The sequence below is a fragment of the Hippocampus guttulatus genome, chromosome 22 (assembly GCF_054856545.1).
Source record: "Hippocampus guttulatus isolate MCC_2025c chromosome 22, RoL_Hgut_1.0, whole genome shotgun sequence".
In the NCBI taxonomy this organism is placed as follows: Eukaryota; Metazoa; Chordata; class Actinopteri; order Syngnathiformes; family Syngnathidae; genus Hippocampus; species Hippocampus guttulatus.
This window is the reverse complement of record NC_141282.1, coordinates 4,504,308-4,519,725: the sequence shown is the minus strand read 5'-3', so window position 1 is coordinate 4,519,725 and position 15,418 is coordinate 4,504,308. Positions and strand designations below refer to the sequence as shown.

Below are 15,418 nucleotides of genomic sequence, written 5' to 3'. Positions count from 1 at the left end.
AAAATACAGCCCCCCAACTTGATTTTGTGTGTGTGTGTGTGTGTGTACATGTGTGTGTGGTGTGGTGTGTCAGGAGAGCTGACATCTGATCTTGCTGAGCATGGTGAACACTGCTGTGTGTGTGTGTGTGTGTGTGTGTGTGTGTGTTTTGTGGCCTGTATCTGTCCTCCTTTCTGTGTGGGTGGTAAGAAGAGAGAGAGTGATGTATGTGTGTGTGAGTGCACTTACTTTGAGTGTATGCATGTGTCGAGTTGACATGGTGAGGGGAGAAGCACCAAAAAAAAACTCAAAGAGGAAGAAGAAAGGAATGTGCTGGTTAATAAGTGTTATTTTAATTCCGGTTCTAAAAAAAAATAAAAAATTCAAAATGGCTGAGAATGTTTGTTCAGGCCAAGGAGAAATGTCCACGCAAATATGGTAGGACAAGAACACTCACACACACAGTCATTTGTCGCCCGGGTACTTCGCGGGGTGTTTTATGTTTGGCGTCCTCGGTACATGGTTCCATCGACTCACTGAGGGAGCTCTGTCATAAATATTTGATCGGGTAACGACCAAACGCGACAAAAGACGGTTTTATTTCCAATATAGGAGAAAGCTTGCAGACTTCGCCTGTGGTTTGCAGGCATGTGACTCAAGATGGGGGCCGAGGGGGGGGGGGGGGCGTCCCGCACATGGACGCAACTACGCGCATGCAGACGGCCGCATTGATTTTGTGCACTCACACGTCCTGTCACCACGTACAGTCTGCGTGACCCCCCCTCCCTCTCCCTCATTCCTTATACATGTGTAAATGCCACTCTTGACACTTGTCTCCCCCCACCCCGAACCCCTCCTCTCCTCATTAGAAACACCCCTCACCTCCCTTGATAATCCTCCATTTTATCCCCCCCCCCCACACACACACTCACACCCAACTCATCCTCCTCCGTCCATCTCTGCTGCACAATAATCACCGCAAGCCGAGCACACAGTGCCGCACATAGTTATTTCAAAAAATAATAATACTCCCCCCCCTCCACAGACCCCCACACCCAAAACACGCATTTTAACATTCTAAGGTATAAAAATTTCCGATCCCCTCGTGTGAACCGTTCAAGGTTGCGAGCCGGCGGGCTCCGCAATGCGCTCCAGATGCGCACATTGCTTCGAGAAGATAAACATCTGGAGCCGTCCAAGACGGCAAAACCATTCAAAGCCACACTCCTGCTTCGGGTGTGGACTGAATGCAGTTTTGTTATCATAAAGAACAAAAAATACAGGCTTGGCTACAAAGCAAAAAAAAAAAAAAAAAAAGCCTACGAGAACACCTGAAATTTATTTGAGGTTTTTGTGTTCACTGTTATTTTGAACTGTTCATAATTTGCTCCTCCTTGACTGGGGCCTTAATTCCAGCTACAGCAATAAAATTTTAAAAAAGTTCACAAAAAACCTTCAGGCTTCTGCATTTTTCAAGCTGCTTATGTCGTATATTCTATTTTTTGGGGGGGGGGGGGGTCACTGAGCGGTGATGCGGTCTCCCCTTTGGATCTCCTCCTTGGCTCTGCCTCTCGCCAAAAATTCCCAGCATTCCTCTTCCATTCCCACCTCCTCCTCTGGTGTCCACCGTTTGTAGGTCATGACTGTTCCCAGCGTGTCTCTCTCCATCCCCCCCCCCACACCTGACTACTACCCAGCATGCCAGTAGTGGCGGGGGGCCGGCTTGAGACCTCCACCCCCAACTGGGTGGCTGCTGCTCAGCCTGGCTGGCACGGCGGGCGCCCTGGAACACCTCCAGCACACACACTCACACTCACACTCACACACACACACACACACACACACACACACACACACACACACACACACACACACACACACACACACACACACACTCACAAAGCACATGTGCACTAGCTTCCCATCTGCTTCATGTTGGTCATTCTTAGACGCGCAATGCTCACTTTCCTGACATATCCAGAAATGTATATTGCAATAAAAATAGGATACGGCGACAAAGCTGCCCAAACAGATAATAGACCGTCGAAAAATAGAAACGTGTCCCACGGGGAAAGAGGGAGAAAGTGCACGAGAGGGAGTGAGGCAGAGAAATTGAGAAATGACGTGGTGGGTGGGAGGGGATGGGGGGCTCATTAATTTGGTATTTCCTTTCTGGACATGGGAGGAAGGGCCATTGCCCTGGAGAGCGCACATCGAGCTCTTTTGATGACCCCTTAAATGTGGCCTTGGGTGCTGAGGGCCTCGAGAAGAAGAGGAGGAAGGCAAACCGTAGTCTCATCGATGGGTTTGCTTCATTTGTACAGCAACCCAAAAAGTCAACAAACATACAGCAGGTCCTCTCGACAAGAGGGGGACCGAAAGGGGTCCACGCATGCGAACTCGCACACACCAGTACGGGAGTTCAAATGGAGGTTAGACCTTCAGGCTCCGGGGCTCAAAGAGAAACAGAGAGAGAATTCATAAGCAGCCAGGCACACACACTGCTGGGATTACGCGCACACACACACAGGCGCATATTCGCGGGGGAGGGGAAATGAAGACTGAAAAGAGGGAAACGATTGTTTTTTGTTCCTTTGTGGGGTCTTTTCGTCGAACAGCTAGAGGGAGGGTCTCCCCCCCCCCCCCCCTTCACATTCTGTGATGTTAGCTACTTAAAGAAAATACTCTGCATGAAGAAATAAGCATTGGTGGTTCAGTGGTAGAATTCTCGCCTGCCACGCGGGAGGCCCGGGTTCGATTCCCGGCCAATGCAACGTACTTTTTTTTCTCGTCTCCTTCAGCCGAAAGTCTAAATTCATACTAAGTTAACATCTTTAACAAACCGCAGACATGAGCTCGGACTAAAATAAAGGAAAAAAATACTACCAATTAGGAGCCTGACTCGCTACCGGTTCTTGTGTGTGTTCAAACCACATAAGTGAAGTTTATTGTGTTACAGGTCACATTTCAGGGACTTGTGCGACAAGACTGTTAAAAAAAAAACAAAAAAACACGTGCTTGACAACAAGTTGGTACTCGAGGAAATTATGGTGGAAAATGCATATTGGAGCATACGTTTGTTATTTTTATTATATTTGTTATACATGTTCGTTAAAAATGACATGGGAAGAGGACATTGGAAAAAAAAAGATTGCATATTAAATCACAATATTAACCCTTTCATATACCCTGTAACCTGATATCACGTTACGATGTCCACTGTAGTAACCTCTGCCCCTGAAAGGGGTAAAGGGGGGCCGGGGGGGGGGGGGGGGATCAAAATGAGATAAATTTTCAAAATGTTCAAACTACTGTACTTGGATGGATGGAGAAATGGCGGACAGGTAAAGGATGGCTGGGCGAGGAAGGTGGTGGAGGGGGTCTCCCGTCTTTGATCGTGCCAGCAGAAATAATCAACATAGCCCTGGAGCTGGACCTGTGTGTGTGTGTGTGGGGGGGGGGGGGGGTGTTATGGCTGCGTGCCAAGGCTAACTCCCACCAAGAGCAACATCAAAGACTGTTCTCCTTCTATCTCACTCTCTCATATTCTCTCCGTTCTCCAGAAAACATTTGCGTTGTACAGTCACCGTTCGACATAGCCGAAAAAAACACCCACACAAAAACAGGGCTGGTAAATAGTTGACTAGATTGGATGGGTTGACCGCCATTTTTTTTTTCCAGCCTGAAGCTTCACTGCCACCGCGTTGATGTTTCAAATGCAAACGCTTACCCGATTATTCAAGAACTGAGCAGGATAATCAATTCTAAGACGTTTCATGCAGCCAGTGTCGGTTTTTACTCAGGAATCTGCTCAAATCGTCCAATGAATGCCCAAATTCCGTTCTATCCCTCCTTCCACATCGTTCACTTCATCGTCATCACACTACATTTCTCGACCATGTTTCCACTCCTGCCTCCCTCTCTATGTCACACACACACACACACACACACACACACACACACACACACACACACACACACACTGGAGCAGTAGTCATTCTACTTATAGCCTCGCCATAAATCAACCTGTCATTCTCCGTCATGCTGGCTGCATTTCGCTGGTGGGGCTAGTGGCGAACACACACACACGCACACGCACACACACACACGCACACACATGCGAGGCTGAGCGATGGCAACGACACATCAACACACAAACACACACAAAGACAAACACAAAGTGTCAGAAGGGAGCTCAAGAAAACGCAGTTACTCACTAGTGTGAATACCACGCTGATTTTCGAAAGGTATTTTTTTTCCACATTTTAGCGACGAAGGATGCTGCGGCTGTCTATACGGCGATACCCCAAAAAAAGTTCATTGTTTTTTTTCTTCATATTTTAGGCAAGAATGTTGTGACGTAAATCTCACGCTGAATGGAAACGGCGCTCCGCCAGCTCTTCTTCCTGCAAAAGATTGCATGACTGACGTAGGAGCCCTGAGGAATCCCCAAGTTTCCCCCCTCCATTTTAGAGTGGCCTTTTATTGTGGGAAGCCCAAGGCACTCGTGTGAAACAAAGTTGTTTGCACCATGCGAGGCAAGTGATGGCCATACCTGACACTAATTGGATTCCTGTTCCCCAATACAGTAAAACGGCACATTTTACAGCAGCCTTTTATCGCGGGCAGCCTAAGGCACACCTGGGCAATAAATATGTCACACTAACGTGAGGAAAAAGGTGGCTTCGCCAGCGACTGAATGCTTCTCTGACCTACCTGTTATGGTAAAACGAAATATTTTAGAGTGGGCTTTTATTGTGGGCGGCCCAAGTCACCCCCGTGAGTTGTATGGAATTCCTCGGCAAAGGAGAGGTGCTCACAAAGACGGATTTTGATTCGTGAACAATAGTTGTGAGAAATACGCCTTTTGTGTCCATTTTAAAAAAAAAGTGAACGCGATTACACTTATCAAATCAGATTTTGATTAGTACAGCATGATGGTGTACCTAATGAAGTGGCCAATGATCGTATGCTGGTTTATGGAAAAAAAATAAAATGCATGATATTACTCCTCCGGCTCAGTGGCGGGTGCAGTCGCTGATTATATTCCATTATGAGGATGGTGGTGATGGTCATTTAATGGAGTGCTAACATGCAGAGTCAGTGATTCGGGCGCAAAAAAAAAATAAAATAAATGACGGTTATTGTTCTGCGCCATTTATTTGAAGTATGGTGCGCGTACAGTCAACAAGAGTGATGGATGATCGTCATTTTCTGACACCGTGTCACGGCTCGTATCACGTTTAGCATGAGCGAGGTGACAATTATTATTTTTTTGGGTGGGTGGGGGGGGGGGACGGAGGTGGTCCAACCTTCAATAGAAGCCGGCCACTTTATTAGGTACGCCGAATGGCAGTCCAACCCATGTCAGGGTGGCATCTACATTTCCCAAGGTCGCGCTTCTCAGCCTTTTGACTCTCTTCCACGGAGTCGTCCTCTCTCCGCGCTCTGCTGCTTCTCCTCCTCTGCATTCTTCTCTCATCCTCCCTTCATCACACACACACACTCCAGAGATGTGTCCCGTTGCTCTGACCTCTCTCTCTCTCTCTCTCTCTCCCTCTCTCTTTCTTTCTCCTTTGTATCTTTGGTCTTTGTTGGCTCTATCACTCCATCTATTGATCTATCTATTTTCTAATCTCCTTTTGTCTCGCCTCTCCCGTGTCCACCACCACTCCCCCCCCCCAAACGTCCCCCCACACCCCCACCCTTTCACCCTCCCCTCTTCCTCCGTTGCACGTATTGCGCGCATCCTCTTATCTCTTCATCCTCTCGGCTTTCATCCACGCACTTATCTCCTCGTCCCCTCTCCTGTTTTTAACCATCCCACCCCACCGCCAACACCCCCCCCCCCTTTCTTTCTCTCCTGGTTGCTCGCTGCTGGGGCCGAGGCAGCCAGTTTAGGCTTGCCTCTCTCTGGGCACGGCGCCCACGGAAGGGTGGGTAAAGATGGAGGAGGCGGGGGAAGCGGGCTTGTGTTGTGTGTGTTGACAGAACGGAGCAGATTTCTGTTGAGTCATGCTTGTCCGGAGTTAAAATTGAAGCATATGTTTTCAATTTTGCTTGAAAAGGTCACTGCCTTTTCAATATATAGCTCGGGGGGGGGGGGGGGGGTGGAATAAAAAGACCAGGTCGCCTGTTGGCGTCAAAGTCGCATTTTTGCTTGTGTATTAACCCTAAATTTTTCTCAGGAAAGTAGTCGAGTGTCATGCTGACACATAAGAGGGAATAGCGGACACACGCTAGCAAACTCGCATTGATATCACAGAAGCAATGAACCTTGAACAATATAGACGGACAACACAATATGCACAGGCATATATTCTTTATCCTCTGCAAAAACTGCCTCATGACTTGCTTGTGATAGTCTTCTTCTGTGTTCATCAAATGTACATGTTGTATATTATACTGCCCCCCAGTGCCCAAAGCATGCACAGCAGACATACAACGCCCATTGAAAGGAGGCATGAAATCACGATGCACAATCAGTGCAATTCTTTACATTCTATTTATGTCATCGCTGTATGTTTTTATAACGTACGGTACTGTACAGTGCCATTTTTTTTTCTGACGGAAACGGATTAATAGCATTTACATTTATCTCAATGGGGAAACTGAATTTCTGGGTCGCAAGGGTGGTCACGGAACAAATTCTAGTAAGTCAAGGCACCATTGTATTGCCATTTCAAGCAGAAAATGGAAAAATAAAAAGGTCAAATAACAAACAACCAAAAAAGATGTTTTGGGGCTCTTATTTTTTTCCGCAGTTGTCAATATATTTCCTAACCAAGTAATGCAGGTGAATGGGTTACTTCCTGCAGATAGGTCACTCACTTGCGCTCATGTCATGCTCACCCTTTGCCCCCACCCCCTTCGCTCTGCATGTCCATTACTGGACGAGAAAAGTGTCAGTGAGGCAGCGCCATCTGTCTGCGAACTATTTTACTGCAACAAACTGCAAAGTTTTTGTGGGGGTGGGAGCGGGGGGGGGGAAAGAAACTGCATTCCAGCAGCCTATTTGCAAAACTAAAAATACATCGTACGCTTCACTCAGGACATTTTTTTATTGTGTTTACTCTCATTCACTTCATGGCACAAGCTGCCAAACTAAAATTGAGTGTCGTAAATATATTTCTTAAATGACTACTTGGACCATTTTTTTGGGTGCTTTTGTGTTTCGAGGTGATGTAGTGACAAGAAGTCACCAGTAGACGTCACTATTTCTACTCATCTGACTTGCACTAAAATCCACGTTGCCCACTTCAGTATTGAATTTAAACGCTAAAGGTTCAGTAAAAACTGAGCTTTATTAAGTTTTTTGGGGGGTGGGGCTGGGGTGGGGGGGGGATTGTGTACTTTTACTGTATATCGATTGCGTACCGAAAGAAAGTGACCTGTTGTTTTATGTATGACTTGTATTACTCTGCATGGCGACGCCGCACATAAACACACACAAATGCCTTTTCATTACATTTCTACACCCCCCCCCCAAAAAAAAAATGCTGAAATGCTTGCCCCACTTGAATTAAAACGCAACTTTAAAGGTCGGAGGAGGTTAAATTGGTTATGCAGCGGCGGTGACAAAACGCAGGCCTGCCGCCGCCAGCCAGCCAGAGCTTTTTATATAGACAATGTCTACAATTATGTGCATAGTCCCGCTCATGTAAAATCCACACACATGTACCACACACACGCACACATGGTCAGGAATGAAGCCAAAATATGTCAGGCCCAACCCCGGCAGCCTGCGTGATGACATCACCGAAGCTCCTCATTTCTCAAAGAAATTGGACTATTCGCAGTTAAAGCGTGTTAGCATCCTTGAGTGATTGGTTCCCAAAGGCTCACGGGGACCTGTCTTACCTCACGCCGACACACACAGAGGGGTCAAGCTCATTCCCAAATGGAGAAGTATTCCCAGGATGCACATCAACCAATCAGGGATCTTCATTCAAAGAAACTCTTCAAGTGGCGAGGCCACGGTGTTCACATGCACTTTCTATACGTGTGCGTGTGTGTGCGTTAGTTATACGGGCTCCCATTGGGGATCCGCACACACAAAGGCAAAGAAATGCCATACGCTCAGATCCCTACATTGTCCCTCCAGCATCACTTTCTGGCTGAAGTGTGGCGAGCCAACACACATAAAGGAAGGACATTTGAAATGATTGAAATTACTTTTTAAAAGTTAAATGAGAACTCATTTTTTATGTTTTTGTGCGGGAATAAGTGTAAAGGGGGTCCAAGGGGGATCATAAAATACAAGCGGGTGTCTAAATACTTTCACAAGTTTACATACCACGTCTATGAAAAGAAATAGTTGCATAATTCCATTAAAAAAAACAACACATCATATCTTCCACGCTGAGAGAAACATTTGTGCATCATTTTCACCCAAAATAGAAGGCAGGCTGCACCGCATAGTGAGAGGGCAGCCTTCATTGAGGCCAAAAGCACACACATTGCATTTCACCACTGTCACACAGTTGACATATAGGCACTTTTCTCCACATATAGACTAAACTTAGCGAGGTGGGGACTTTACACGGCAACTTAACATGGTTATAAAAAAATATGTTATATAAGCACCTAATCACTCACCTGAAATAAATACATAAATAAATAGATAAAACGGCACATGCATTTCACAAATACGAATAATAATGTTTAAAAATGTTTTTACCTTGTGTGCCCGAATCCTTTTGGTGACCTCCAAGAAGTTTGTGAAAGGTGCAAAAAAAAGTGTTGAAACTGCGAGGCAGAAACCCACGTATTGCCGTGCCTCTATTTTGACAGGTATCGCCTTAAAGTCCTATTTTTCCCGTGCACAATAGTCCATTTATGACCAGCAGAAGTGATTGGAACGAGTCTCCGCTGAGGGAGGGTTCGGGAAGTCCTTAGAAGTCCAACGTCAAGATTAATACGAGCCCAAACTGCTGCGCTCCGATCAACAGGTGTCAGGAATAAAATAAACTCAGTAAAAAAAAAAGAAAAAAAAGAACTAGAATAGGAAGAAAAGCATGAAGTTGTAATCGACCAAGCTTGATAGTTTTTCTTTTTTTTTTTTGGTTTGCTTTTTACCGTGACCCAAAAAAGTTGTGGTTCCGACTGCCGAATCTGCTCCTGCGTGCTGTGTGTCAAAATGAGGAGGAAGAGGAGGGAGTGGGTGTTTCTAAGTCAGGAAGGTGTGTCCATCAAAGTGGACCAGATTTCAGTAAAGGGTGGGAAAAAAAAAGTGTCAGGAGTGGGATTTGAACCCACGCCTCCATTTGGAGACCAGAAGTCCCTGCGAAACACCGCGTGGAAGGTTTCGAACCTTGAGTCTGGCGCCTTAGACCGCTCGGCCATCCTGCCATGAGGTTTTACACCTATTTCATAGATGGTGAAAGAAACGTGACAACCAATTTACAAAAAAAAATGCATCCAATAAATTCTGTAATTAAGTAGACTTTAATGTGCCGGCCATTTTGTATCCACAAATAAAAGTTCGTACGCAAGCCATTTTATTTCAAATACTATACACTGCAAAACCATGTCAGGAGTGGGATTTGAACCCACGCCTCCATTTGGAGACCAGAAATCCCACTAACACTGATTGTAAGGTTCTTAACCTTGAGTCTGGCGCCTTAGACCGCTCGGCCATCCTGACACGAATAATCCATTCTAGAAAATTAAAGTCATCCCGTATGTATCTTCATTTTTCCATTGTTCATGGATGATAAACAGACGTGCTGAACAGTGCATCCTGATCTATGCCAGATATTTTGTCTAAACATTACTATAATTAAAAAATGTTAGTTCCAGCCATATTTTGTACAATAATAATAATAATAAAGATTCTGACACAAGCTATTTTATTTCAAATATGTTGAAAAAAAATTGTCAGGAGTGGGATTTGAACCCACGCCTCCATTTGGAGACCAGAATTCCCACTTTCATAGAGTGAAAGGTACTGAACCTTGAGTCTGGCGCCTTAGACCGCTCGGCCATCCTGACATAAAAGGCACACGCTGACATTGCAAGTTCAGCAAAATTTTTACCTTTTGGTAGCAAAATTTGGTCCAACCAATAATGATAAAAGGTTTGTGTACCAGCCATTTTGTGTCAAAACAATAGAGTAATTTATCACCAGATTTCATTCATGTTGTTTAGAATGAGAAGGTTGTCAGGATTGGGATTTGAATCTACACTATATTTGAAGCTAAACCAGCCATTTTGTGTCGACAATAAGAGTGAGCAAAGGAGTCATTTTGTGTCAAAAGAATACAGTGATTTATCAATAGTCGAATTAATTTCTGTACATTTTCATGTTTGCAATTCCGAAAACGGCAGCTTCACAGTGGAAAAGGTGCTGAACCTTGGGCCTTAGACCGCTTGGCCATCCGAACATGAGTAAATGGAGGCAATGAAAACATCAAATTAGATTAAATTACTTTTGTGCAATGAAACATGGTAAATAGAAAAGCGCACCAGTTTGTGTCAGAAGAGTACAGCTGGATAAGTGGACTTTGAAAGTAGTCGTTTCTGGACATTTTGCTGGGATGACAGCTGCTGAATTGATGTCAGGGGGGGGATTTGAACCCACGCCTCCATTGGGGAGCAGAATTCCCATTTTGACCATGTGAAATGTATTCAACCTTGAGTCTGGCACCTTACACCGCACAGCCATCTTGACATGCGTGAGACATCTCTATTTTACAACAAACTTAAATAAAAAACGATTGTTGCTGATGAGAAAACATACTGCAGTTATGCAGACATGTCCAGATATTCATACAGGCATTGCAGAAAAATAAAACATCAGGCTGAACAGCCTTTAAAAAAAAAAAAAAAACATTTATTGACGGTCGCAAGCTTAAAAAACACATTCAGGTGAAAACAAGCCTTCATTTAGAGAGCCCGGGTTCCCAGCTCATGATGACGGGAGGTGAATTCTTGAGTCTGGGACCGCACAGCAACCCTGACATACCAAAGGATTGCTATTCCAACCAAGGTCGCCGCTCGGAGCCTCATCTTCAGTTGGAAGGTGAAGAGTCTTCGGGATGTTTGGAGTGTCGGCGGCTCACAGCTTATTTTAGAAACTCGGCTCCTCTCCACATTGTTTGGATTTGCGCTCCCCGATGTCCTTCTCACATTTTGTCAACCCCCTTCCCTCTTTTATTATAAATAGGCTTCTTCGAAATGCTCCCACAGATACATTGTCTCAAGGACATCGTTGTTTTTTTCCCCCAGGGGCGGGCGGAGACGGGGGGGGGGGAGATCACCGATATCACACGTGGGTGTTTCAGGCGCTCGGTTTTTGATACCGATCTCGTCTTGGGTTGGATCAAAACGCGGCCCGCTTGTCCGCCCGCTCCCCAATTAATCCCCGATCATAAAACACGGGCGCATTTATCGTCATTTGCATGCATGTGAGGCTAAATATTTGTACGTCGTATTTATTTACCGTGATAAGACTCATTAATGTGCGTGATTTAGTGCAGATCCACTAGCGGTTTACTTTGGAACGCCTTGTTGGCCGCGCTGGATGTCCCCCCCCCCTCCCCTGAATGCACCTCTGTATAGGCCTGCACTTACATATGGAGCTCAAGTGATTAAATAAATACCAAGCAGGGGTCAAAATGGAGTAAATGTCAGAATATAAGTCGGGTTGTTTTAGAGTTCATGGCCGCTGCTTCCATCCGCTGTCTTCTTTTTTTTTTTTTTTACGACAGTAGATGGGGAAAGCAGAATGCTATGTGAAGGACAGGTAAATGTGGCTTTTATACATCCTAAGGTGGAAAGAATGTTAAGTGCAACAGGAAGAGGCTGTCGCAAAGGCTAGATAGGGAACGAGAGCGAGCCCTGGAATCATGTCATTGCAGCGGGAGGGGGGGGAGGAAAATAAAGCGGCGGGGTCAAGATAAGGCGACGTTCGCGAGGGGAGCCGATAACGGCGTAGCGGGAATGTTGGAACTCCGTTTGGGGGGGGGGGACATTTGTCTTGACGGCGGCTCTCCCAAAACATGATGAGGTGCGTTAGAAAATGCTCTTTCACAATCCAAAAAAGATAGATCCGCATTTTATTCCATTTCAATTCTTTTCCCCACCCACAGTTAATTCTATTTTGGTAAACAATTGAAACCTGTAACGTTTCCCCCCGCTGGTGACAACCAAGCATACAACTGAAATGATAACATTAGTGTTTTACATTTATACGTATTCATATATATTAGCAAAAGCAAAATATTTATATTCTCTCCATCCCCGCCCAGAAAGAAAATCAGAAAAAAAATAAAGATTCCTCCTCGTGTTATCCTCCACACAGTTGGTAGTAAAGCGATTATCGCGAGTGTTCCTGGCACAACGGAAGGCTGACAGAAAACCATAGAAGAAGACGACAAAAACAAGTTAGCAGCAAAATGGCGGACTCGAAGGACAGTGTGCGCTTGTGTCACTCAGTCCTACACCGGTGAAGGAGAAGGAGGAAGAAAAAAAAAAAAAAAAAAAAGCAACCTGTGGACAGAAGTCATTTTGGTGACAGCGAAGATGGAAACGCGTCAGCTGCTGTCCTCCAGGGCGTTGACGACCTGCTCCAAAATGTCGGGGCAGCGGTCGGCGATCTGCTGCAGCACCTGGTTGGCGTACTCCTGCAGCTCTGCCCCCTCCCGCTCGCACAGTGCCAACTCCGCCTCCAACTGCCGAGCCACAACAACAACAAAAATGAATAAAAATACTGGAACATGTCATTTGGAGTAAAATAAGAAGAACCCTTTCATGCATTCTGATAACATGATAAGCTGTCCACTGTTGTAACCGCTGCCCCTCAAAGGGTTAATCCGATCGGACCGTGTTCATCTTTTCTCACAGGATGCTGGAAACTACGTGATCATGTTTAACACACACTCCACTCACACAATGGTACATATCAGACTATGTCCGCCCCCCCGCCCCCCCCCGACCGTGCGATTCCGCCTGTCCCGTGGCGAGCGGAACATTTCTGTGAGAAAGTGCCGCTGCTGTTTGCTTTGGCTGCGACTCGGACCGCCGCGTCTAACCTGACTGCCTTAACGACCAATACATCTGTATCAATACGAGCGCTGCTCAAGGAGCCCGTGTAACACAAGCTAACATTAGCCACTGTGTGTGTGTGTGTGTGTGTGTGTGTGCGCGTGTGCAAGCTGAGCTCAAACATTACCAAACATTTCAAAGGTTAAATCTCAACTCCTTTCAGCGCTCTCATCTATTAGCCGGCGATCGCAACGGCACATTAATACTCATGTGTAGAACATCTGGTGGTAATGACGATGTTAATGAGTCATGAAAATCACACGAAAAGTATTCGCCATCCATATATCACGCTTTTTTGGTATTGTTGTTTGTTCTTAATACAGAGGCGACTTGAGTTTAATTTGTTTTGTGACCTGGCGTGTAACTCGGAACACTCAAATCATCCTTCCCCACTGAAATGAATGGAAGTGCCGTTAATCTGTTCCAGTCTTCCCTTACAACTTAAAAAATATATATTGGGGGGGTGGGGGGGGGGTGAAACCCGAATGACAAAAATGACTCTAACAGGGGTTAATTATTTTTGAATTATTTGTTGTTCCTCTCAATATTATGATTTAATATACAATAAAATTTCAAAGGTTCTGTTTCCGTGTATTTTTTAAAAGAAAGACAAGTAATGAATTCATCTGTAATGCATCTCAACTTTTCTTTGAAGTCATAAAAAAAAAAAATAATCGACCTAACGATGGCCCTTATGTGGGAAAATTTGTAACGGACACCTGCGTATGTGTCGCTTGACCTAAATAGATCTAAAAAGGTCATGTCCAATCTGCACGGTCACGTCTTGCGGTGTTGCATCAGCAAACTAACAAAACATTTCCCAATTTTTAAAGCGCTCGACGGCTTCGGCGGCAATCCCGCAGAAAAAACACGGCCGTAAAGATTAGATCGGGCGCAGATAAAGACCCAACGCCTGCTGCCTATCGTCTTCTGCCTCTCGCAACCTTCACCCGGCCGACGCTCGAGACACGACGTTTAGAAATGGCGAGGACGCATCCCACGATGCCCCTTAAGAAAGCACAAAAGGAAATCAACCACGTTCGCACCCCTCGAGTTTCTTCTTTGTCTCCTTATGATGATGAAGGTGACCGTCTCTTCGTGATACCGCGGCAAGCGAGCAGGGATGAAAAGCGCAGATAAAGAGCCAAGATATGTGTGCGAGAGTGTGTTACGTTGGAGAGGATGATTTTTTTACTACAGCCATTAAAGCGCCATTATCGTGATGGATTATCAACTGTGCACACACACGATATATATATATATATATATATATATATATATATATATGAATGTATGCGCACCAACGGTTATCAGAGTAGGAACGAAGCGAGAAATGCGTGTGTGTGTGTGAACATTGAACGTCTGCAGGGTGGAACACAAACAAACGTATTACTGATGATATAAGAACATGAACGTCATCAAGGCGTTCATCAAAAATCAGCTGATTTTACTCTGTATCTGTATTGTAATGGCTTAAAAGTGAAATACAACTGAACTGTATTCTTAATTGTTTATTAAAAAAAACAAAACAAAGCAAAGAACCGTACTGAATTTCAAAAGTCAAATAGTGACTCAGGAGTATTCGTCGATACTGAGGACCGATACCAATCCAATTCCCACACCGAGAAAAAACAAAAGCCCTGTCTTTCCGAAGACAACGACGATTCGCCGATGTGTCAAACTATCGCATGTCAGATTTTGTCCGTCTTAAGTATCGGCAGCCTCCTCGAGTATCGTTACCTTAAAATAAGTCTGGCAACGGCACCGATACCCCGGAATCGATACTTGCCCATCTCTAAAAAAACTGTATTTAATTCAGTGAATCTTTCGCACGGTACATTTAATCACTATAAATTAGCATTTAGTCTTTAAATATTTACATTGAACTTTCACGTACGATCTCTGATCTCAAATTCCACCAACCAAATTATATCCAACAATACAATGGCACCGTTTCGATTCTCCAGCTAGACGAGGCCCACGAACAGCTGTCAGAAAACCGCAGTTGTTGGTTTACATTCAACTTAAGAGATGCTCGCAAGCTGACCATTTCGGCCAGGAAGAACTGACACTAAATTCCAATATCGTGATGCCCAAGCGATGCGGCTGCCTGGTGAAAAAAAGTACTCCGTGGGGTTGGGAGCATGGGGGGGTAACTGTACTTCTTCCAGCCGTAAAAGCCGAAGACAAACACAACTGTTTGTTTATGTGCGGAGGGTGATTCAACTTAATGTGATAATTGCTGTTTAATATCATATCTCCGTGGAAAGGAGGCTCAAGTGAGTCGGAAATGAGATTAGGCAAATACGGTAATATTCCAATGAATAATTCAAGAGAGATGTAAACAAAACAAAACAAAACAAAAAAACATGTTGGGCGTTTCGCCGCCGCC

The 15,418-nt window shown here is 45.0% G+C and overlaps 2 protein-coding genes and 4 non-coding genes across 13 annotated transcripts in view; 1 reads left to right on the top strand and 5 right to left on the bottom strand.

Annotated features, from left to right (window-relative positions):
- The window catches only part of wnt5b (wingless-type MMTV integration site family, member 5b), a 34,973-nt gene extending 25,875 nt beyond the window's left edge, over positions 1-9,098 (bottom strand). Inside the window, exon 1 of the mRNA XM_086103323.1 lies at positions 8,660-9,098. The gene's annotated coding sequence lies outside the window, so the exon portion shown is untranslated. The remainder of the gene's footprint in view (positions 1-8,659) is intronic.
- Positions 2,682-2,752, top strand: trnag-gcc (transfer RNA glycine (anticodon GCC)). Its single transcript has one exon. It is a non-coding gene; the product is annotated as a tRNA-Gly (tRNA).
- Positions 9,099-9,212: 114 nt separating the features above from the next.
- trnal-caa (transfer RNA leucine (anticodon CAA)) lies at positions 9,213-9,330 on the bottom strand. The gene is made up of 2 exons: positions 9,293-9,330; positions 9,213-9,258 (listed from the first exon to the last, which is right to left on the bottom strand). It is a non-coding gene; the product is annotated as a tRNA-Leu (tRNA).
- Positions 9,331-9,509: 179 nt separating this feature from the next.
- Positions 9,510-9,625, bottom strand: trnal-caa (transfer RNA leucine (anticodon CAA)). Its single transcript has 2 exons — positions 9,588-9,625; positions 9,510-9,555 (listed from the first exon to the last, which is right to left on the bottom strand). It is a non-coding gene; the product is annotated as a tRNA-Leu (tRNA).
- A 231-nt stretch (positions 9,626-9,856) lies between these two features.
- Positions 9,857-9,972, bottom strand: trnal-caa (transfer RNA leucine (anticodon CAA)). The gene is made up of 2 exons: positions 9,935-9,972; positions 9,857-9,902 (listed from the first exon to the last, which is right to left on the bottom strand). It is a non-coding gene; the product is annotated as a tRNA-Leu (tRNA).
- A 2,048-nt stretch (positions 9,973-12,020) lies between these two features.
- The window catches only part of LOC147186150 (ELKS/Rab6-interacting/CAST family member 1-like), a 54,403-nt gene continuing 51,005 nt past the window's right edge, over positions 12,021-15,418 (bottom strand). For all 8 annotated transcript variants that reach the window (XM_086103016.1, XM_086103008.1, XM_086103010.1 and 5 more), the window contains one exon: positions 12,021-12,653. In XM_086103016.1, the coding sequence (XP_085959142.1) occupies positions 12,516-12,653 (138 nt within the window). In that variant the 3' untranslated portion in view covers positions 12,021-12,515. The remainder of the gene's footprint in view (positions 12,654-15,418) is intronic.